General features: G+C 36.0%; 1 protein-coding gene across 1 annotated transcript in view; it reads left to right on the top strand.

Annotated features, from left to right (window-relative positions):
* The window catches only part of LOC145127737 (protein SABRE-like), a 34,019-nt gene extending 11,743 nt beyond the window's left edge, over window positions 1–22,276 (top strand). The window contains exons 4-21 of the mRNA XM_079062875.1: window positions 744–914; window positions 1,001–1,078; window positions 2,581–2,835; window positions 5,130–7,220; window positions 7,683–9,417; window positions 9,849–9,955; window positions 10,796–11,140; window positions 11,615–11,733; window positions 12,681–12,930; window positions 13,621–13,851; window positions 14,151–14,290; window positions 17,233–17,305; window positions 17,463–17,564; window positions 17,692–17,784; window positions 17,856–18,155; window positions 18,253–18,420; window positions 21,044–21,416; window positions 21,861–22,276. Of these exons, the coding sequence (XP_078919001.1) occupies window positions 744–914; window positions 1,001–1,078; window positions 2,581–2,835; window positions 5,130–7,220; window positions 7,683–9,417; window positions 9,849–9,955; window positions 10,796–11,140; window positions 11,615–11,733; window positions 12,681–12,930; window positions 13,621–13,851; window positions 14,151–14,290; window positions 17,233–17,305; window positions 17,463–17,564; window positions 17,692–17,784; window positions 17,856–18,155; window positions 18,253–18,420; window positions 21,044–21,416; window positions 21,861–22,024 (6,795 nt within the window). The 3' untranslated portion in view covers window positions 22,025–22,276. The remainder of the gene's footprint in view (window positions 1–743; window positions 915–1,000; window positions 1,079–2,580; window positions 2,836–5,129; window positions 7,221–7,682; window positions 9,418–9,848; window positions 9,956–10,795; window positions 11,141–11,614; window positions 11,734–12,680; window positions 12,931–13,620; window positions 13,852–14,150; window positions 14,291–17,232; window positions 17,306–17,462; window positions 17,565–17,691; window positions 17,785–17,855; window positions 18,156–18,252; window positions 18,421–21,043; window positions 21,417–21,860) is intronic.
* Window positions 22,277–25,196: the final 2,920 nt, after the last annotated feature.

Genomic DNA, 25,196 nt, shown 5'->3' with positions numbered 1-25,196 from the left:
AAGTTAAAATGAGTGTTTGGATATACATCTTTTTAAAAACAACTTATAACGTGTGGAACCCGAGATAAGCCATTTTTTATAAGCTATTGACCCGTAACTTATCAAAAATCCTTATAACTTATAGATGTTTCACATCTTTAGGAAGTATTTTTTTGGTCATTTTGGCAAACACTAAAAAATGCTTATCAATTTATACCGTTTGAGACCATATAAGCTAACACTTTTTTTTTAAAATTTATTTTGATACCGTTATAAGCTAATAAGTTAATAAAACACTTATCGATTCAAATAAGCACTCCCAAACACCCCCTAATTATCATTTTCTTTCCTCACATGCAAAACTTTTAATATCATTTTGATTCTCAGTTATTTTTTTTATTAGTTTTATTTGTAGTTATGGGAGTAAATTATTGCTTCATCCCTGTATTATATCACCTTTTTTTTATGGTCTAAAATAGAATCTTTTTGCATTTTCATCCATATTACTATTTCTTAATGTTTTCCGTCCCTGGGTCATCTTAAATTAATAGAGATTTTGTTAAATCCATAAAAAACAATTATTTTGCCACAATCTTCATCTAGCCTTTATCTCATGGGATGTGTTGGAGTCCCAAAGCAGCTAGTCATGATCTCTGTATATCTTGGAGTCCCATTTCCCTCCATACAGATTCTTTTGACATATCTGACATTAAGCATAGTAAGTGATAAAAAAATCTCTCTTTCTCACTTTATTTGCATATTAGGTTTCCATCACTTTGCCAAAGTTAGATGTGAAGTTTGTACATAAAGAGCATCATATTGTAATGGAGAATAACATCACGGCTGTCCAGTTTAAGAGCATAAAATCTCAATCTGTTGAGAATGTTGGAGAAAGCACATGTCTTGATCTTCAATTAGAATTCAGTGAGATTCATGTACGGACACAACACTAACTTCTTGTTCTTTAATATTATTCCTATTGCTCACAATCTTTTTTTGTTATCTCTCAATTATATTGTAGATTCTTAAAGAAGGTGGAAGATCTGTTCTTAATTTATTCAAGCTTGCTGTTGTTTCGTTTGTTTATATTCGGTCACCGGTAAGTTCTTAAGTTTTTTACAAGCATGCTCTATTTTATCATCAAATGATAAATGTTGTAGGAAGTATGGCAAAGGGATAATGACTTAAAAGGGTAATGCATGTATTTTTTTTTATTTGTACACATTTGGTCACTGAGTTTTTTTTGTCCACATTTACCCTCTTCAACTTGTTAAACTATACACATTCAGTCCTTATGATCGGTTACTCCAGGTTAGTTGGGGAAAATGATTTAATAGGGTAATATATTTCTCATTTTGTACACATTTAGTCCTTATTATTTTTGTAAACATTTAGTCCTTAATATTTTTTTGTTTCAAAATAAGTCATGTTTGTTTTTGTACTCATTCAATACTTATGAATGATTTTTTTAGGTTGTTCTCACAACATCTTACGTGGGACAATCATTGATGAGGTATTTGGGGTTGTTGATACTTATGTCTATCCCAATCTCGACTGCTTGGTTGTATAGGTCTTGTGGTTTTGCTTAGGTCTTGTGTTCTAAATGTCGTAACTTCTTCATACGACATCATATTTTAACGATCTTTATATCCACGTGTTTGGTTTTTGAGTCTACTACAACTTTCGTTAAGATTAATCCCGTTAAAATGTAATATATTCTTATTTACAGTTTTATAAAAGAAAACATCCATAGTATCCATAAAAAAATGTATGGGTATATAGATCGTTAGTAAAAATATTACTCTTTAACGGGAGTATTCTAAACGAAAGTTGTAGTAGACTAAAATACGAACGCATGGATATAAATATCGTTAAAATCCGAGATCATATGAAGAAGTTATAACATTCAGAACACATGACCTAAGCAACCAAGTAGTCGAGATCACGATGGACATAAGCATCAAAAGCCCCAAACACCTCATTAATGATTGTCCGATGCAAGATGTTGTGAGAAAAACCTTAAAAAATCATTCATAAGTACTGAATGAGTACAAAAACAAAAATGACTTATTTTGCAAATATATATATATATATATATATATATATATATATATATATATATATATATATATATATATATATATATATATTAAGGATTACATGTGTACAAAAATATTAAGGACTAAATGTGTACAAAGTGAAAAATATATTACCCTATTAAGTCATTTTTACCGGCCAACCTAGAGTAGCCAGTCATAAGGACTGAATGTGTACAGTTCAACAAGTTGAACGGGTAAATGTGGATGAAAAAAACTCAATGACCAAATGTGTACAAATCGAAAAATATATTACCCTTTTAAGTCATTAAGATTGCTAATAGTATCCTTTACATTACAAATTGTCATCAAATATTCTGATGAACTGGTAATAGTAACTATTATTTTTATATCCACAAATAAGCAGAACATATGACAAATAATCCTCTATAGTAATGTGGAATATTTTCACGTATTTGGGATCATTTATATATGTTGTATCTTTTAGTCATGTAGAGGTGAACCTAATAGACTTCTGAGCTTATAAAAGAATATGTATTTACAGCCAACATCACCTATCAAATTAGAAATTGATGTTAAGTTGGGAGGCACACAGTGCAACATAATTATGGCAAGATTAAAGCCATTGATGCTACTGCGGCCCCCAAAGAAGAAAAAGGCAGGGCCAAAAGATGAAAGTGCCAATCCAGTAAAGGTCCAGTCAAGTGATGAATCTAAAGTCATTATATGGACATGCACATTCTCAGCCCTAGAAACAACCATCGCACTTTTTAATTTGGAAGGATTGCCAGTCTATCATGTAAGTATTTTTATCTCTTACATAGCAATATAATATCAGAATTCTTGTGACTAACATCTTCTGTTTATCTAATCATCTCGAATATAAAATGTTTTGTGCTATGAACTCACTCAATCTTAACAATGATTCAATAAACACTAGAAGATGAAGTACGAAAAGATAATCAAAATCACTACTCAAATTCTTTTAGATTGAAAATAAGGGTTCATGGAAATTCGAGAGTGAAGGTACAATGACCAGATTTCATTAAAAGATACCTCTACCTTATTTCTTCAGCCTACTTAAAGGACATCATACTAACAGAAACAAAAGATAAAATTCCTAATTTACCCCTCCACTATCAAAAGATTCCCCAACTAATTTTAGCTCAATTTAGTTAACTGTTTTCCCATTTCTACCCTTACCTAACATATTAGACTGAAGTGGATGCATAACATTTTGTCACTAGGTTATGAACTCTATTTAAATGGGGGACGATCAAAAAACTTTATAGCTCAACTCGTACAAACGATGCTGACAACCTTGAAAGCATGGCCACTTCTAAGAAATTTTCTTTCTAGTTGAACATGTTACAATTGCCTTCTATAACTCTCTTGAGATTATATGTAGAGAAAAAAGTGAAACTAAAGTTGGTTCAGATGGCCTCATTGGTAAATTGGTAATTTGTTTGTGCTTTCGTCATGTAGTTGGATAAGGAAGCTGATAAGGTCTAGTGATGGCTTCAAGAATTAAACTCTTATTAAAATACTCATATATATATATATATATATATATATATATATATATGTGTGTGTGTGTGTGTGTGTGTGCATGCCTGTGCGCGATAAATATAGCTAGGGCCCCAACAATAAATTTGTCGATATATATATATATATATATATATATATATATATATATATATATATATAGAACCATGAAATTTGACTTCATTTTTATTCAAAAACACAATTTTCTTTCATCGTTACCTTCTTCCTGTTGCTTTTGAACTAATACTATATCTAATTCATGATTGATCCCCAACATCTATGTATTTTGAATGTGTTGTTTTTATTAGACATCTAATAGGCTTCATAACTTCCTCCGGCACCTACTCTACGCATACTTGTATGGTTCTTTTTGATAGGTTATTGGATGAGGTATAGTTTGATGAACACTTTCAAATTTTCACTGTAGTTTTCTGTATTAAATTTCAATATGAAGACCCGCAAGTAGTTGGTAAAATATTATTATACGCGGTTTGTGTTGCAAAATTAAAGTTTGAAAACTCCATAAAAAATATGTACAAAGCCTATCATAAGCTCATATAGAGGATGCAAGAAAGATGATCGAGAGAGATTTGATTGCATTTTGTTAAAACTATGTAATTTTTGATGGTTTTATACCTAATCTTAGGTACGTAACAACAACATATTCCCGCAAGCCCTATATATATATATATATATATATATATATATATATATATATATATATATATATATATATATATATATATATACATATATATATATATATATATATATATATATATATATGTGTGTGTGTGTGTGTGTATTTGCGCTATTCCCCTTGCAACTGAAATCTATAGGCTAGTTGGTTAGTTTGCTTACCTGTTATACGGGACACTCATGTTTGATTCCTACTAATCGTAGTTCTCTTATTAAATTTTGCTCAAATGAAAGGGTGTTGGTTGGAACTCATTTATATATAAATCTATTTCCCATGCATTAGAAATATGTTATAGTATCATTGGATAAGGTACATGGCTTTCAAGTCTTGAGATGTGGGTTCAAGCCTTCGAAATGAACGTTTTAAAAAAAAATTGTTTTTGCCATTTTTCCATGATGTTTCACATAAATTTGTACTAAATGCAAGAACTAAGAATGTACTTTAGTTTATTCAACATCCTACCTTCATTTCTTTTTATTATAACGTTGTACTTTCATTTTTCTTATATAGGACATTGTACTTTGAAAAGTGTACACAAATACAATATTGTACTTCCATTTTTTCTCTTCTTATTATATCCTTTTACTTCGTAAAATTGATCAAATTATAGCCGTTCAAATTGTTTTGCATTTGGATGAATTTGTTATATTTTGTATATTTTTTTAAGTGGAATGTTGTAATAGGAAGAAATCAAAGAAAGTATGTTGCTATTTATTACATATAATCCTATAAACTTTGGTAATTTGACTGACCTCCTTTTTGGTTTTGCCTCGGGCCTAAAATATCTTGTGCACCTTTTTGTTCTTTTCATGTTTAATTTTGCATCTTCTTTCTTCATTCATTTGCAGGGTTGCTTGCAATCTCCGCGTGTGTTTGCCAACAACACATCTAGTACAGGCACTATAGTTCATTTTGAACTCGATGATTTGAATCTGCAAATGGCCAACGAATATCAAGAATCTTTGAAAGCAAGCTTTTTAATCGTGGAAACAAACACGATTTCAGTGTTGCATATCGCAAAAATTGTCCTGGATTTCGGAAAAAAGGCAATAGATTCAGTTTCTCAAGATGGGTCCAACTTAAAATCAGTCCTCTCAGTTGACATAACTGGTATCGGTATGTGCTTGACATTCAACAGTGTCCAATCCTTATTATCTACCGCTTTAATGTTCAAGGCATTACTGAAAAGCCCATCTCCAACTGTTAACACATCATCTTCTACGCAAAGTGAGGCACCTCGTCCAAACAAGTCATCAGGGAAAGGGATCCAATTAGTAAAATTTAACCTCGAAAGGTGTTCGGTGAATCTCTGCAGTGATGTAAGCTTGGATAACGAGATTGTTGATGATCCAAAACGTGTGAATTATGGATCACAAGGTGGCCGTGTTCTTATTAGTGTTTTACCTGATGGGACTCCTCGTACTGCAAAAGTAGCATCAACAGCTTCCGATGATTGCAAAACGGTAAAATATTCGATCGGACTCGAGATTATCCATCTGGGCTTGTCTATAAACAAGGAGAAACAGTCGACTCAGGTGGACATCGAAAGAATAAGATCAGCATATCGGGAAATTATGGAAGATGACAGTTTCGGCACTAAAGTGTCATTGTTTGACATGCAGAAAGCAAAGTTTGTTAGGAGGGCAGGTGGTCTTAAAGAGGTATCCGTTTGTTCTCTTTTCAGTGCCACTACCATCACCGCCAGGTGGGAGCCCGATGTTCAATTAGCATTAACTGAACTCGGGCTACGGTTAAAGCTACTTGTTCACAATCATAAGCAACAAGAACAAGAACAAGACCTCGCCAAGGATAAATGTAGCAGTAGTAGTATAGATAATGAAATTAAGAAAGAAGAGTCGGTAAAGAAAAAAGAATCTCTTTTTGCGATTGATGTGGAGATGCTTACGGTGACTGCTGAAGCTGGAGATGGTGTAGAGACGATGATTCAGGTTCAATCAATTTTTTCTGAAAATGCACGCATAGGTGTACTTCTTGAGGGACTAATGTTGAGTTTTAATGCAACAAGAGTGTTCAAAAGTGGTAGGATGCAACTTTCCCGCATTCCTAATGCCTCTGATCCGGCTGTTAAGTGGGATTATGTGATTCAAGGCCTTGATATGCATATTTGCTTGCCATTTAGACTGCAGTTACGTGCTCTCGATGATTCATTTGAGGAAATGTTGCGAGCTTTAAAGCTTGTAGCTGCTGCTAAAGAGAAAATAATATTTCCGTTTAAGAAAAAAGAGAGCGAGAGTGGGAAACCGAAAAAACCCAGCTCTTCAAAACTTGGTCGTGTGAAGTTGTATATACGTAAGTTAACTGCTGAAATTGAGGAGGAACCGTTACAGGGTTGGCTTGATGAACACTATCACTTAAGGAAAAATGATGCCCGTGAAATGGCTGTTCGATTAAACTTTCTGGATGATCTTCTTTACAAAACTACCGAATCTCCAGCTCATGTTCCTGTTGGTGATTCTGATGATGATGGCCAAGACAAGACCACATCCACATCCACATCCACATGCATGCATGATGCATCGTCTCTTGAAAAAATGAGAGAGGAACTCTATAAGAACTCATTTCGATCTTATTATGAAGCATGTCAGGCCCTTGTGATATCACACGGATCGGGTGCCTGCCAGGAAGGATTTGAGTCAGGGTTCAAGTTTAGCACATCAAGAACCTCTCTTTTCTCTGTTATTGGCACAGCACTTGACATAACCTTGACAGAAATTGAAGGTGGTGAGGAAGGGATGATACAACTTGTACAGAAGCTTGATCCGGTTGCTCGAGAATCTAACATTCCATTTGCTCGTGTTTACGGTTGTAACCTTAATCTGCAGGCGGGTTCACTTGTGGCTCAGCTAAGAGACTATACATATCCTCTTCTTGCTGCAACTTCTGGTAAATGTGAAGGTCGCCTTGTGCTAGCTCAACAGGTCAAATAACACCTTATCTTCCATTTCTCATTTCTTCTTTTTCCAATTTCATTCAGTAAAGGTTGCCACCATTACTATCATATATTTTCATACCAACAACAACGGTGTTGTGCTATATAAAATGATCTTTGCAAGTATTATATAAAAATGGTATTGCTGAGAAATATCATCTGTACTAGTTAGAAATTAATCCAGGAGAAAATAGAATATTTGAGATTCGCAGCATCATGCATTTTTCATGGTTATTCTTGTAACCATCTAGAGTTGTTTCCTTGTTAACGTCATACCATTTTTGTTTTATGAAATGTACTTGCACAAAGTAGCCTGAAGTCAGAAACCGATTGTGTAGTGTAATATATACTAGTTTATGAATATGTGTTGATAGATTGTTTTCATTGTCACACTCTGATTATTGATCTGTGTCAGGGCCGGATGTATTCTGAATGATTCTCCTGATTGCAGGCTACACCTTTCCAGCCCCAAACTCTTCACCAAGTGTATATTGGAAAATGGAGGAAGGTGGAAATGTATCGTTCGGTTGGTGGTACAACTCCACCAATGAAAACATTTTTAGATTTGGCGTTGCATTTTCAGAAAGGAGAAGTTTCATTTGGAGTGGGGTTTGAACCAGTTTTAGCCGATTTGAGCTATGCATTCACTGTGGCTTTACGCAGGGCCAAGTTAAGTGTTAGGGACCCAAATCCCTTTGTTGTCCCTCCAAAGAAAGAGAAAAGCTTGCCATGGTGGGATGAAATGAGAAACTACATCCATGGAAAAACCACCTTATCTTTCTCCGAGATGTTATTTAACATCCTTGGCACAGCCGATCCTTATGAAAAATCTGAAAAACTCCAAATGTCTTTTGGGCATATCGAAATCCAGCAATCCGATGGCAGGATTTACATATCTGCAAGGGAGTTGAAGATTTTTACAAGCAGTTTGGAGAGTTTGCTGAAAAACTCAACCATCAAACCTCCAGCTGGCGCCCAGGGTCCTTTCTTCATAGCCCCAACTCTCATTCTTGAAGTTGCCATGGATTGGGGGTGTGACTCTGGCACCCCTCTTAACCATTTTTTGTTTGCACTCCCATCTGAAGGTGAAGCCCGTGAGTATATATTTGATCCTTTCCGATCCACTTCCCTCTCCATGCGGGTTAATTTGGCTCTCAGACCTCAGAATCAGTCACAGTCCAAAGATACTTCATTTGATTCGCCTACTATAAGTCTTGCCCCTCATGATATTTCTTGGCTACTAAAGTTTGGGAATTTGAATTACCTCCCTCCTGTAAAACTGCGTTTTTTCTCTCGTTACCCCCGGTTTGGTGTCCCAAGAGTTGCTAGATCTGGAAACTTGGCATTAGATAAAGTCATAACAGAAATTATGTTTCGGGTTGATTCAACTCCAACCCGCATACGCCATATGTCTTTAGATGAAAGTGATATAGCAAAAGGATTGACTTTTAAGATGTCAAAGCTAAAATCCGAAGTGTATCTAGGCCGTGGAAAGCAAAAGTTCAGTTTTGATAGCATGCGTGATCTTCTTGATGTTGTTTACCTGGGTGTTGATCTTCATATGCCTAGGGTGTTTCTGGATAGGGAAGATCCCACAAGTGTTATCAACGTTACAGCAGCATCCAAGAATACCTCACAAGAAAAGGTTGTAAATGATAATTCCGGTGGGTTTTTATTGTCATCTGATTATTTTATCATCAGAAAGCAATCCCCCAAGGCAGACTGTTCACGATTATTGGCATGGCAAGAATCTTGCAAAAAAAGTATAGAGATGAAATTTGGGGCATCCATATGTCGACGTGGAAGTGATAGTGATGATCAAGAAAGGTCCGACCCAAGTGATGATGATGGATATAATGTTGTGATATCTGATAATTGTCAGCGGGTTTTTGTGTATGGCCTTAAGATCCTTTTGGCAATTGAGAACCGAAATGCTATTTTGTCGTGGGCTGCTGAGTTAGGTAAAGCACTCGCACCTCCAAAACCTTCTCCTTCTCGTTTGTATGCCCGGAGGAAGCTGCTAGAGGATCAAAATAAAAGTCTCCCGCTTCAAGAAGATGTCTCCAACACCACCGCTTCTACTGATCAAACTGAAACTGCTTCGCCCAAATCAAAGGAACCTTTAAAATCAGATCACTCTCCATCACCTTCAAATAACATACAACATCAAACATTTGATGATATCGGTACATGCAAACCCACCTTAACAAAAAATATATCTTGATAAATGCAGCAACTAGCAACATACTTCCATTTTGCTTCGTTTATTTTTTTCATTTCTTCCTATTACAACATCGTACCTCGAAAAATCTACCCAAAAACAAAGCAATCTTTACTCCCATGATTGGATAGATTTTTCTAAGTACAATGTCCTCATATGTAAAAAATTGCATATAATTTCAGAGTACAATGCCATAATAAGAAGAAAAGTGAAAGTAAAGAAACGGAAGTAGGATGCTATATTAATCAAATGAATGGAAGTATCTTGCTATTTATTTCCTTTAGCCCTGAAAGTTGTGTTGAAGAAGTAGGATATATACATTGATCTAATCAATTTATGGGTTTTCATTATCAAACATCACTTGGTATGTCTAAAGGTTTCATTGTATTTTGACAGCAAAACATGTCAATGTAGATGGCCCTCAGGAGGATGAGGAGGGCACTTGTAATTTCATGGTAAATGTTATTGAGCCCCAATTCAATCTTCACTCAGAAGATTTCAATGTAAGTTGTTGAGTTCTTAGATTTGATCTTTTTTCTTAGTGTAATCGCTTGAAACTGGTTTAAGGATCCTATAATTGTCGATTTCGCATAAGAATAAGGAGACAATGGTTGAAAAGGGGGATGGGTGTGTGCGTGTTCAGTTTGGGTTTAATAGTTTTCCATGAGCTTAAAATCAGCACCTTCTTAAATGGTCCCTTATTGAGTTCTTTTTAAAATTTGATAGTTTCTTTTTTCCTTCTTTAACAATGGATTAATTAATTATTGAGCGTTTCAGCTTGTTTTTTAATTTTTGGATGTTTTCTAATTTCTGGGGTTTATTCTATCGTTTGTTTTTGTCAATTTTAGTGCCAAATTATTGTTCCAATGAAAAAAAAGACAATAAAGAGTTGGTGCAGTTCAAACGGAAGAGGATGTAGAATAGGGTTAAACATGAGCAATAACATCATACTTTCGCTGATCGGTTTATTATAGCATCTTACTTTCATTTGTTCCATTTACAACATTGTACTTGAAAAATATGCCAATTGTATCTACATACAAAGCAATTCTCCCTGTTACAACTGGAAAGATAATTTAAAGTATAATGTACCAATAAGAAAAAAAAGTTGTTGGGTAGATTTTTTGAAGTATAATAAAAAAATTTGAAAGTAGGACGCTATAACATATGAATAAATGAATGAAAGTATGTTGTTGTGTTTTACATTCATTCCTATAAACTAGAATTAAGACATGGTTCTGATAATACAAAAGTCGAACCTTTTAACAAGTGTAGGAAAATGTTTGTATATCGATTATGTGGTGCATGGTAAGGATCTGAGTATGTTAATGTTGAACAAACAGGGTAGATTTTTGGTGGCTGCTTCTAGTGGGAGAGTTTTAGGTCGGTCATTTCATAAAGTTGTAAATGTTGTATTAGAGGCGATTGAAGAAGATGGTAATGGTGATGGAGGATGTGCTCCTGAACTGATATGGAACTGGTCAGAGCTGTCTGTGATGTTGGAACACGTGCAAGCTCATGTTGCTCCTACTGATGTGGATCCAGGGGCTGGAGTCCAATGGCTACCAAAGATCAGGAAGAGCTCCCCAAAAGTAAAGCGTACTGGGGCTTTACTTGAACAGGTCTTCACCCCCTGTGATATGTACTTCCGCTTCACAACACACAATGGTGGAACAGCAGATTTAAAGGTCTGCCCACCGATTCTTATTTATAATATGCTTCTTTCTAGAAATACCTAGTTTTCAGTAATAGATAAGATAACCCTCAATTGGATTTTCTGAAAACCAAAAGACTATGCAGTTTTGAGTGGTTCTACCCTACCCGTGAGCCTACATTTCATTTACCTCTTGAGATACCGATGAAAGGCGGCATGTTGAACCACTCCAATAAATTACATGTGTTGAGTCAAAAGAAAGAACAACAATAACTCTAGAGACCACTCTCCAGTTTCAACTTCATTGGTTATGAGGCCATATCTTTGTAGAAACTGAACCAATAATATCAACCTTAGAGTTGGAGTTTCAATTCCAATGTGGATTGGACTTCTTGTTCCAACTAATTTACATCTCACATGATGCTCACCAGCTTAGGCCTTTTGTAGAGACAAATTCACCATACGTCTGTAATGTATAACTTAAGTCGTTGAAACTTTTATTTTTCAGGTGAAACCTTTAAAAGAACTCGCCTTCAATTCTGATAATATGACAGCAACCATGACATCTCGCCAGTTTCATGTTATTCTTGATGTTCTCAACAATGTACTCTTGGCCAGACCACCAAAGTAAGATTCTTTATCCTCATCTACTCTTTGCCATCAATATATATATATATATATAGATATATATATATATATATATATATATATATATATAGAGCTGAGTTATTGTGCTAACCAAAAAAAGCGTGAGAACTTGCGAACTCATAATGTACTCATCATTTTTCAAAACCAAAAACACTAATCTTCTCCAAATGGTGCATGTAAGTCATATCTAGGCTAAAAAAAAAGATTTGACAATTTTTTTTATTCATTTTGGAAATTTGCATATATAGTCAATATGATTGCTAATTGTGCTCATCAACAGTTCAATGACTGCTAATTGTGCATAAATCCACATTTCCAAAAAAACCAAAAAAAAAATCATCAAATCTTTTTTTGAGCCTAGATATGGCTTAGACGCACCATTTGGAGAAGATTTGTGGTTTTGGTTTTGAAAAATGATGAGTTGATTATGAGTTCGCAAGTTCTTACAAATCTTTTGGTTCTCAAAAGAACCTGACTCTCTCTCGACTCTCTCTCTCTACATATATATATATATATATATATATATATATATATATATATATATAGCAACACACTTTCATTTATTTTCATATTATAGCATCCTACTTCCAATCTTTTCTATTACAATAGTGCACTTTCATGTTTTTCTTATTAAGGAATCGTACTTCAAAAAATACACCCAATTATAGCATTGTATTTTAAAGTATTTTTCTATTATACTTTGAAGAATCTACCCTTTTATATCAATGACAAATTGCTTATATTTTTGGATGCTGCTGCTATAATTGGTAGATATTTCAACATGCAATGCTGTAAGTATAAGAAATAAAAGTAGGATGAATGTACATTGATATTTTTTGCATCGATCCCTATAGTTTTAGGGATAAAAGTAAGAGTTTCCTGGAGGGAAAGAAAGTTTCTTGTATTAAAGCTTGTATGTAATTCAGGCCTCAGAAAAGTAGCATTCCTAAATCAGCAGAAGATGATGAAGAGATGGAGGAGGAAGCTTATGAGGTGGTGCCTGCTGGTGTTGAAGAGGTAGAACTAGAAAGAGTCAAACTTGAACAGAAAGAACGGATACAAAACTTGCTTTATGAGGATATAAGGAACCTTTCTCTTCCATCTGATACCGTTGTAGATGTGCCCTCAGAAAAGGAAGGGGATATACTCGTCGTAACCACCACCAGACCCATATTGGTAACATCCAAACCTTTTCAACTAATTAATTCAGATAATAAATGGCATAATATATGTAATATTCATATTACATATTTTAGTTGTATACCATTATTTAAATAAACCGATCCACATCCAAACCTTTTAACATGCCACCGAAAATAAATGACATAATAGCACTTCCTGTGAACTATCGAGAGTGTTGTTTACTTTTAGTGTTCATGGCATAGAAAGCCATGAATTCTAATCTAGCGATTTTAGGATCTGAATGTTAGTTAGGGTGCGGAACATGCCACCCACATCCAGAATTTGAGTATTAAACAACCAAACTTTTTACCGAATTTCTGATTAGGCCAAACAAAATAAAATTGTCACCTGGCTGCCGATTTGACCATATACCCATTGCTACTATTTTTTTTTTTTTAATAAAAAGTGGTACCATCTGGGACCTTTTTACTACTGTCCTTGAGACAACCAAGAGCTGTAAACTTACAGATACAAAAGTTTACAACAATAGAAAGGATTAAATCTTTCATGAATTTATGGGAATGATGGATATTGAGACCTTATCTATTCTCGTTGGCAAAAGTTTCATTTATGTGGGGTTCATTATTACTATATCAACTGAATTTCTCATTAGTGAAAGTTACTAATGAGAAATGGGCAGAGAGGTACAGTATATATAAGAAAACTAGAACTTGACCTTTACAGGTGCAAATGCTTAGGAAAGAGGTCATTAATGCACAAAAATCCAGAAAGGCTGTGGCTGCTTCTTTGAGGGTGATTTTGCAGAAAGCTGCAGAGCAACAGCTAATGGAGAAAGAGAAAGAGAAGAATAAAGGCCCGTCATGTGCCATGCACGTATCTTTTCAGTTGAAGAAAGTTGCATGGAGCATGCTCCTCGATGGAAAATCTATTTCAGAGATCGAGATAAATGACATGGCAAGGATTACAATATTCTTGTTTTTTTTAAGACTTTCATGACTTTTAGTCTGCATTTGGCACACTGGACTACTGGACAGACTTTCTTGGGCTATTTTGATGGGAGGGCATTCATGTCTTTTTTGGTAGGACACAAAAAATTGCAAATTCTGTCTGTCGTAGTCCAGTGCAAGCCAAACACAGTAAGTACTATAAACTGTTGAAGGTCTTAAGCATTCTGTTTTTTGGTTTGTTTTGTTTCTATGGACCTATTCGCACTGCTGACGAATATTATATATCAATCGTCGTTCTGTATGCAGATATACGATTTTGACAGAGATTATAAAGATATTGGTGTTGCTAGATTCACAATAAAGTGTTGCGTTGTGAAAAACTGTTTGCCTAATGCTAAATCAGATACACTTCTGGCCGCATGGAATCCTCCTTCCGAATGGGGAAAGTAAGTAAATCTAGATGGCTAATACTCTCAAGCTGATTTTTACCTTTGCAGGTTACCGATATTTACAATTGTAATTCTCATAAGAATGAACCTCATGTATGCTAAATTCAGTGCATTCAGTTCACTGTTGATGACCTTGAGGCTTGAGCATGCAAACGCTTTCATTTCATTTTTCTTGTTATGCCACCTTCTTTCCTTGTTGTCTTGAGGCATTTTGGCAAGCCTTTGATAAGCCCCAACTAATTCTAGAGTGCTTTTAGTTGATTTGCTTTAGTAGAGTTATTCTGTTATCTTTTTGGTTTTAGGGATAGAATGGTCTCTTTGGTATTATGGTTGTTATTGGCAGTTTTGTTATGTTAGGAGCACTATCTTTGTCTGTCCCAGGTCTGTTGTTGGGACCACTTCCCTAAGCTATGTCTAGTAGTATTTATTTCCCTTTTGAGGTTTTTCTTGTGGCAGCTAAGAATTGAATTGTTCTTTTTTCGGTGGAATTCTATCCTAATTTTCTGGTATTATTGAGTGTTTGTTGCTGTGAATCTATTAATTCATATGATGATTATGGAGGGCCTATCAATTGGTATGATGAAGAAGAAATGACAGCAAGAAAGACTAGACTACTTGGAGGAAGCTATGAGGAAGATGCAAGACAGACAGCAACAACAGAAACTGTGGAACCAACAACAAGCTAGAAACCTGGAAGATGTGAAGATCTTCCATAAGGATATGCTCGAAATGCTGAAGAGAATAGACCAGCTCTTGGATGAGAAGGCAGGGCATGGGATTGGAACACCAGAAGAAGAAGAAGGGAATACAACTATGCAACAAAATGAACAACAACAATCTCTATGGAATCAACAACAATCAAGGGCTCTGGAAGATTTGAGGATTAGCCACAAAGAAAGAGATGAAGAGAAAGAAGCTGAGATAGCTAAATGGAAAAAGTACTACTGCTCACAGGAAGGAATGGAGGCTGAGAAGGCTAAGTGGAGAGAGATTTATTACTCTGCCTTGAAGGAGAAGCAGAAAGTAGTCTACGAGGATGAAGAAGAAGTATCATCGGAAGTTGCTGAGTCGGAATTGGAATCCGAGTCAACCCCGCAGCTCCCACCACCACAACCACCACTGCCGTTGCAGCCGCCACCGTTGCCGCTGCCTTCACCATCACTTCTGCCATCACTGTCATCTCCACCACCATCACCACTGCTGTCTCCACAACCTCTAAGAATCGAGAACAAAAACGAGTATGCAACTCTGAATGTTAGAGACTCAAAGTTGTGTGGCGGAATGCTGGAAGGGACTTTTCCTTTCACAAATCGACCGAAGAGAACGTGATAGAGGCTGCGACGAGATCTCTTGGGTATGATTGGGAGCACCGAACCCGACCCATAAGAGACTGGGAAGCGCTTAAGGGGTTGCTTCTTCGACGATTCCGATCGTCAAACGGCGAAGGAGAGCGACGGTTGGTGGAAATGCAAACGGAAATCCAACGGAACGTATTAGTGATGACGGCTCCGTTAAACTTAGGTCATTACAGAAGTGGGCCTAAAAAGAATAATGGGGCCAAAATGAGAGTGTTGGGCTCAATGAAGTTGGATCGGATAATAGATCACTTGGACAATCAATAAAAAATTAAGCCCATACCTTATTACCTCTACAGCGAGAAAGTTAGCCCAGCATCCGGGCGAGATACCACCATTTCTCTGTTGATCGACAACCTCTCTCTCTGTAGTCTGTACCTTCGCCTCGTTGTTGTCGTGTCGTTAGCGTCGAACTCTTCCAAAATCTTAGAAGCCATCTTGACTCTCGAATGCAAGTATATTTTTTCTATGGAGCGATTGGAGTTGTTTGTAGTGTTGGAAGATGCAGTAAGTCATGATATTTATCTTAATTACCCAAGTAATCCTCTCAAGGATCATGGCCAGTTTGTAACTCGACCCTATGTGATTTGGGAATCAGTCATCAAAAGAGATGGTACAAACTGATCCTACTTTGTGGATCTTCCCAGGATTAGTTTGTCTTCCACACAACAGGAACAAAGCAACACAGTATTCCAGCTTCGCAAACAAGTATGGTGGGGCTGGAGTAGCTCTAATAAAGAGTTTTTGTGTATCTTGAAATTCATCTATTTTGGGCTGGTCAGGAGACTTGCTGCATACCTGAACAAGGAGAACATGGTCTTTTAATTTCTGCCCTCAAAGTTACTCCTGGTTCAGGTTAGAAAAGTTTTATTTTCTTATTCGTCCACTCAAAAGTAATTATTCTCATATACTTAAAAAGAATTGTGGGAATTGGAAACTAATAAGGAAACACCTATGCGTATTGTTTACCAAGGGAAGTCCTTGTTGGCTAATAAGGAGAAGTTGACGAGCTAAGTTAGAATTTGATGGTGTGTTGGAAATATGCAAGGATATGATACAGAAGAAATGGGCTCTGGTCAAAAATTCAAAAGCTGATGCAACAAAGGAAACACCTATGCGTTAATTCTGTATCAATGGATGACCTGTTTTTATCCTTATCAGGTAGGGTCTGTTTTGGTCTTCAATCTGATCAAGGAATGATCATGTCATCTGCTGCTATCATCAGCAAAGACTAGTCAGATAGTGGCTGGAAGAGGTGCTTACCTTCCACAAATGAATGAAAATGCTGATATCACCTCACAATGGATTAGGTCTTAGGTTCATTCTTATCGTCCGTACTTGCATTATTTATTTGTAACTTGTTTTACCCGGTTTGAACTGTAATAGTTTTCTGCATTGATCGAGTCTTGTAATATTTGTTGTCCCTAAGTATAGATTTGGTTTTGTTGCAATTGTCCCTGAGTATCAGTTATCTCATTCACTAAACCACGCATGCTTACTTTAAATAAAATAGACAAATAACTTTTTGTAGTCAGTGTGTATGTTATTCCTGAATGATGCGATACTAGTTTTGTGGGGCCGCAGGAAAGTCATGATTCGTGTAGATGCAAAACTAGGCGCTCCAAAGGATGGTGCCTCACCTATTGAATTGTTCCAGGTATCTCTATCTACAGTATTTTCTTGGTGTTTAAGATTACCAAATTTCTTTTACCTATTAATTATCACTATCATTATGAAATGTTGATCCTATTGAGTGTTGTCATTAATAATAGTCAAACACTTATTTGCGCATATTTACATGTTTGAACATATAGGCCGATGTTTACCCCTTGAAAATACATTTGACTGAGACCATGTACCGGATGATGTGTGGATATTTCTTCACGGAGGAGGAACAAGACAGCCACCGGCGGCAGGTCATAAACTTACTATATGTGTATATATATATATATATATATATATATATATATATATATATATATATATATATCAACCACAAATAATAATTTTTTCATAAGTTGAATGTGACTTTTCGACAAATAGGAAGTTTGGAAGGTCTCGACAACTGCTGGTTTAAGAAGAGGCAAAACCAAGGAATTAGAGGGATCCTCCAAATCAACCACTGCCGACCCCTTGGTAAGTCCTAACATTTAAATATTTGAGTGGTTTCATTTAGTAAGTAAGTAATGCTTGATGCATGCATTTAGGCATCAAAGAAAGGGAAAGTATCAGGCCATGAGTTAAGGAGAAGCTCTTCTTTTGATAGAACATGGGAAGAAAATGTAGCCGAATCTGTGGCTAATGAACTTCTAGAACAAATGCAATCCTTTGAACAGGAAGAGTTGAGTAAACCTAAAGCCAAGGACTCAAAAACTTGTGCAAAATCATCAAAAACTGGAAAAGCTTCAAAACCTGGACATGAAGAAAAGAAGGTAGGTAAACCAACCGATGGAAAGAAAGGCAAGCCTGAGGTGATTAGAGAGTTTCATAATATCAAGATAAGTCAGGTATTTCAGAGATAGATAAAAAAAAAATTATGCTATGAGTTATGACTTCTTTTCCAAAGTTTAAGTATTTAGAGCACTTATTTTTCCATTGAAACAGGTGGAACTACTGGTGACTTATGAAGGTTCAAGATTTGCAGTAAGTGATCTGAGGTTGCTGATGGATTCATTCCACCGTGTTGAATTCACTGGAACTTGGAAGAAGCTGTTTGCCAGAGTTCAAAAGCATGTTATTTGGGGAGTCCTCAAGTCTGTCACTGGAATGCAGGTAAATAACACCTAAATTCGGTCTCTGATAACTTCAAACCACTTAACTTTTTGAAGACAAAAGACATTAAGATGTACTTTTAAAGCACAATAATCGTGCTGGTAAAACAGGCAACAATGTATTTCCATGACTGAAATGGCAATGGACGTTTTTCACAATTATGAGAGGTAACAAATTAGTTTGGAATTAGATAGCATCTATGAAATCTAGTGTACTATGCTTGATTTGATACGGTTTAAATGAGCAGAAAATTGACAACTGGTAAAACTCTCCAGAAATAGACGTTACATCGAGAGATATAGGAATTATTTCGTTCCTACTTTTCTTTTCGATTTTTCTCTTTATTATCAGTATGTTTATGATACTTCTAAGCTCACTCAACACTTTGATAATTCTACAAATAGATATCTCTACAACTGTCCCTTCATGTACATACTAACATTTATCTATAATGTATCCAGTTGAGTAGTTGTCTATTCGTAATTCAAGTATTAGTTTTTCATTTGTAAAACAGTCCACCTTTGATATTAACAAGACTGTTTCTTGATTTCTCTAAGGGTTATAGTCCTTCTCAATCCCCTTGCAAGTGCTTCACAAGTCTTTTAGAGCCTCTCAATGGGCTTACTTGGTCTCTAGAGGGTAAGAATGTCAAGTTCTACACATGCTAGAAATTTAAGCACGTGAAAAGTGGTATAAGAGCAAAGGTCATTTCCACAATGAAAGGATAAAACCAACGAGAGCAAGTCACGACCTTCCGTAAGTCCCTCTGGTGAAGCAACATAGTTCTGAATCACTTTCTTATATATGGATGTAAAGTACACATGAGAGAAACAGAGGAGGCCATCGAATTGTTACTTAAAGAGAATGTTGGTATACGTATATCAATGGTGGCTAAGGCGTTGATGGGCAACCTTAGACAAGAGCTCAAGAAAGAGATGGAATTATATCCCATGAGCTCTAACAGTCTTTATAAGTTCATTGAAGACATGCTTTGAGTTATCAAAAAAGAGATGGATTCAATGTGTCGTGGTGGAGAACCTTTTAGCAATCAGCTAAGCCTCGACAATATTAGTAGTCATGGCTTCAAAAGTTCTAGAGCTTCATGTGTTCAACAACACGTGGAACATTACCATGGTCGAAAACTCTCTTTGACCTTGAACAATAATACTTTAAGTCCAAGCAGCTAACCGATGATGCGACAAAGATTGACAATGTTGTTAAGTTCCTTCAAGTTTCGGCCCAACTATTGGTGGAGAAGGAAGCATTGAAGAGAGAGGAGGGACGGATGTACAACACTAATATGTGGAATATTTCAACGCAGAGTTATGCAAGAACTTTGTTACACACAATGCTGATTAGTGGGGAGATAAAAACTACCAAGACTCCACTGAAAATGTAGGATAATAGACAATATCTTAGAGTTAACCAACTTTATATATTGAAACTCAATGATGTGTCAAATAGGGGCACCTTATTGAACGATGAAATCGAAGATTGGGCACACTTGGACCTTGAATAATACAACAAGCATAGGCTTAAAGACAATTACGACGAGCAATTTACTTGTTCACTATACATTCAAGTTGAGGATCCTATCCATGAAATAAGTAACGGAGAGAGAACGTTACAAGGTAGAAGGAAAATGGGAACAAGAGTGGAGCCCTTCCCTATAACATGGCAAATCAAAATGCCAAGGACAACAACGGGCCCAAAATTGTCACCGACAAAAGGCCATCATGAATGCTTTAATGATAGAAACACAAACAAGAAAATAAACGAACCCAAGGTAACCTTGCTTCAATGCAGTACCTTTGGCATTAGTATTGTCACTTTCGAAGAAAGAGAATGAAGACTCAAGGTTGTTATTCCTTGATCTTATAATAAATGGCAAGGTGAGGAAGCTTATTCCTCGATTCCCACTATAAATCTGTAGCCCGATCTAAGGTGAGGAAGCTTATCCAACACTTAAAGACAATTCTAGGGTAGATATATCTAAAGTATCATTTCATGTACATAGTAAAATATTTCAAGTAGTTGTCTGTTTGTAATTCGTGTAAGGCCATGTATAACCAAGCCACCCTTAATTTGTGAAAGAAGTCCTTAGAGATGAATAAGAGCGTTTCTCACTTTGTCTAAGTGTGAGAAGTCATTTTTTTCATTACTTTGTCTCGATTCCCACTATAAATGTTTCACATGCCTTTTTCTGCCCTCCAGATAGGCTTGCGTGGACCCTTGATTTCCGGTAGTGTATGGGTTAAAAGTTTAAGCTAGTGATTGGAATGACGATGTAAGAGAAATGGAGAACATGAAGACGAAATTGCTAAGAATATCATATCCACAAATTAGGTAACACTGTAAACAAAGATTAAGAGATATTGTGTAGTATATTTGATTCCATAAATTGTCTAGGGTTGGCTAATGAGAGAGTTGGTTTGCCTCTTGAAAATAAATAGACCATCATTCATCTAGGTGAGTTAGCTATGTATCAAGATATAGGTGTTATTGTGTCGATTTGCTTAGTTTAAAAGATGATGTTATTATGTTGGTTTACTTAATTTATTACTAGTATAAGTTTATTATGCTTTTCTGTTGATAATCAATATATAAATGTTGGTTGCTGCAGGGTAAGAAGTTCAAAGATAAGTTGCATGGTCAAAACAAAGAACCAAATCTAGCGAATGTCCCGACACTTGATCATGATAGCGACAACGAGGATGGCTGCAAATCCGAGAATCATGGTTTAGGTTTTCCTAAACGGCCTGCTGCTGCTGATGGAGCTGGTGATGGATTTGTTACCTCTGTTAGAGGACTATTCTCTACACAACGCCGCAAGGCCAAAGCCTTTGTCCTTCGCACAATGAGAAATGAAGGAGAAGAGCCAATGCCTGGCGACTGGAGTGATAGCGAGGATTATTCTCCTTTTGCTAGACAACTCACTATAACAAAAGCCAAGAAACTTATCAAACGCCACACCAACAAGTTTAACTCACACAAAGGTTGCATTGGATATCATTTAAATGTATTGTATCTGATGCATGCATGCATTTATGTATAATATATACATCTTGTGTTTGTCTGTGTCTCATACATGCCTGATATGTACATTCATTATCTTAGACATGCATCCATGTATCACACACATTATGCTTGATACATGATACATACATGCATGTATCGCACACATTGTGCCTCATAATATAAATGTGCATGTATCAAGCAAATTCCCTTTTTTTTTGTTTTTTATGTTGTCATAATAAAGGTTAAAAATGCTATCCCCGCACTTTTTATATACAACTCATTCCTGAGTTAGTGACGTAACATGCTCCATAATTCATAGGTTGTTTTGCTATATACTACCATGAAAATGATACCAAAAGTATACTCGGCGAAATAACTTGAGAAAATTTCGACTAATGTAGCTTCCCTTATGCATCAATCAGGTTTTTCTGTTGACGGACTTCCATTTTCACCGAGAGATCACGGGGCATCTGAAACTGATTCTTCGAGTGGTGATCCTTTTGAGGAATACCTCGAGTACAAAGCTGCCCAAGAAAATGATGCCCAGGAAAACACTCTTGCTGAAAAACCACCATCCACGCCGTAATGTGGTTGCTAAAAACAACCCAATGTAGATATATAAACAAATTATAGTTTCTTTATGATGGTTTAACTGCATTTTGATCTTTCTTTCGATCTTTATTTATGGGAGTTGTATACACGGAACAAATTTATATGTTGTAGATGTTCTTGTTACCAGGCGATTTGACAATTTGACAGTACTCAAGAGGTTCATGATTATGTATACATGAAATTTCTGTATTTAGAATCAAAATAAAGGTGAAATTTTTTACGATCATTGCAATTGAACTAATTATATTAATTTATATTTATTGGATGGTACAGTGTTCAAAAATTAAGAAACAATTTTCTTAAAAGCATGAAGCTAAAGCACATGCGGCCACTTGGGAAGATGAGGAACAAAAGGAGTCTCATGTCGACACAATTCGGTTTGTCCATGATATATTGTTAAGGCTGTAAACAAATCGAATGTTTAAAGAACTGTTCATAAACGGTTCGGTAGAAAGTTAGTTTGTTTAATGAATGAACCAACATGAACACAAGTTCTCGTTCGTTTAGTTAAACGAACGAACATGAACATTGCTCCCGTTTGTTCATATATATCCGTAAACGTTCATTTATGTTGTTCGTTTATCTTCGTTGATTTAAGTTCCTTTTATGTTTATATATGTTCAAATATGTTTGAATACATTATTATATTATGTCCAATTATGTTTGTTTATCTCTGTTCGTTTATATTTGTTCATTTATGTTTGTTTGGCATGTTCATGAACATAAACGAATTAATATGAGCAATGGAATTTGTTAAACAACCAAACATGCATGAACAAGAATACGCGTTCGTGTTCGTTTGTTTGTTCGGCTAACTTAAACGAACGAATATGTACAACCATCGTTCGTGTTCGTTCGATACGTTTATAGCCCTATATATTGTACCTCTACAAAACAAAAATGAGTTACAACTTCTCATTATCGGTAATGAAAAAAAAAAGAGGGAGGAGATATGACATTGCACGTTATGTCGTGAGTCAAAAGGTTGTATCATCCATGCTTCTTGCTAGGGTTTTACGTAGACCTATTCACATATCTCTTTATAGAAGAACGAGTTTTTTTCCTTCACCATCTAGGGAGTTTCTTCTATTTTGTGCATGATATATGTGTTATAGTGTGATTTAGATTTCGGTGGTACGAATATAACCAGAATACAACTTGAATATAACCTGACATGAAAGAAAGTGAGAAAACTCAAATGACGAATTCAATTGGATAAGTGTTGGGAGTAGGTTGAAGTTTGTTAGACTAGTCCCATCAACAACCAAAGTCAACCCAGCTATCTACTAAAAAATGTAGGATTTTATTCAAAAATCGGTTTCTAAAAACACTAACAACGGCAATTGAAGCTTTAAAATGTTGAATAAACTTAAAAACATTTTAACCCACCAATGATCATTTTGCATGAACATGAAAGATTAATAACAGCCATAAGCCATAGGAAGAAAGAATAACAACCTTTGAAGACTTTGATTCCTCTGGGGAAGTTGGAAGTTGTAGAAGATGACAAGAACACAAAGTAGAGTTCCTCTAGAGATATCCACCCATAATTACCAAGTTAACTTGGATGCTAGTATTTTTTATTGCAAAATAAGCTCTTAAGTATTTAAGAATAAAAGCCAATTTTTTGTCTTAAAGGAGAGCATAAAAGTATCACTATTTTCCTTATGTCTTAGCTAATTAAGAACTAAAGAAAGACGAGGGAGAGAGAGAGCTGCAAAACCAAAAAATTTCATCATAAAAAATTGAAAATGAAAGCCTTTCTTAAGACTTTTCTTCACGTCATTATCCCATGGGTCTTGGCACTTTAAGATCCATGCTCATTCATCTTGCCATGACATGCTTCTAAAACATGGCATTCCCTTTAAAATAATCAAGTAAGACAACATTGTCCCCTTGTAACATCCGGACTCCCAGGTATATATATATATATATATATATATATATATATATATATATATATATATATTTGGGGTTTATTGAGTAACTCGGCGAGTTGGTGCCTCAACTCGTCGAGTAGAATCGTGATTGGCCACGGAGGTTAAGTGACCAACTCGCCGAGTTGGCGCTGTGAGATGAAACCCTAAATCCCCCGGTTTGGGGACTATTTAAGAGAACTTATGTTCTCATTTGCGCCTCACCAATTGCCCAGCCTCCCTGTGTGAAACCCTAAACGAGTGTAGTGAGCTAAGAGAGTCTCAAAGCTAATCTTGACGAATTTTAGTGCGTCTTTTGAGGAGAAGAGGAGTTTGTCCAGCAAGGAACAAGGATGAACTATGGGATCCAGGGTCAGTTCGTCCAAAGCTTCAAGTGGAAGGTAAAAAGCATGCACCTTTCTCATTTATTCGGTTAGATCTCATGGTTATGGAAGATTAGGGTTTCTACCACCTTTTAATTGGGACTTCGAGCATACTGATTTATCATGAGGTTTAGACCTCATATCTGGACCTTGTGAGGTCCCTAAAGTCCAAAGGTCCCAACTTTATTCATCGATATGAGGGTTATTGTGCTTAACACTTTGTGAAAACATGTATTGGTGTTTTGGAGCAAAAGTACCATCCAAATAAGGAAGTAGACTGAAGGGACTCGTCGAGTCCATGGACTGACTCGACGAGTCGGTTAGGGTTTGTCCTGATGAGCTGAGCATGCGATAACTCGGCGAGTTGGAGGTCAACTCGACGAGCTGAGCTGGACTTGCATGAGACATCCGAGGAGTCAAGGGGACTCGACGAGTTGCATAAGTGCACTCGACGAGTTGAGTCAACATTGATTGTTGACTCGAGTTTGACTTCTGTTGACTTTAGGCTTTGGTCAAACATGAGAAATGGAGACAATGGAGGGGTAAAATGGTCTTTTACTCGCTTCAAGAGTTAGAGAGAGAAAGAATAACCTTTGCTTTATTTGGAGTAGTGAATAGAGTATTAATTAGAGATATTTATCCTATGTGTTATGCGGAGGCTAGTTCGAGATTCGTATACGAGGTTATTACTTGCTTGCTTACGAGGTGAGTCTTCTCACTATACTTACCTTGAGTGGTAATCTATATGTGACCGGAGGGTCTTATGTGCATATATTGTGTATTGAGATATCCTGCGTATTGTCTTTGTGATATATGTTGTGTATTATATTGAGCTGCCGAGTTGAGA

Source organism: Lactuca virosa, chromosome 7 (genome assembly GCF_052849685.1).
Source record: "Lactuca virosa cultivar CGN04683 chromosome 7, Lactuca_virosa_CGN04683_v6, whole genome shotgun sequence".
Taxonomy (NCBI): Eukaryota; Viridiplantae; Streptophyta; class Magnoliopsida; order Asterales; family Asteraceae; genus Lactuca; species Lactuca virosa.
This window is presented reverse-complemented; position numbering and strand designations above follow the sequence as displayed.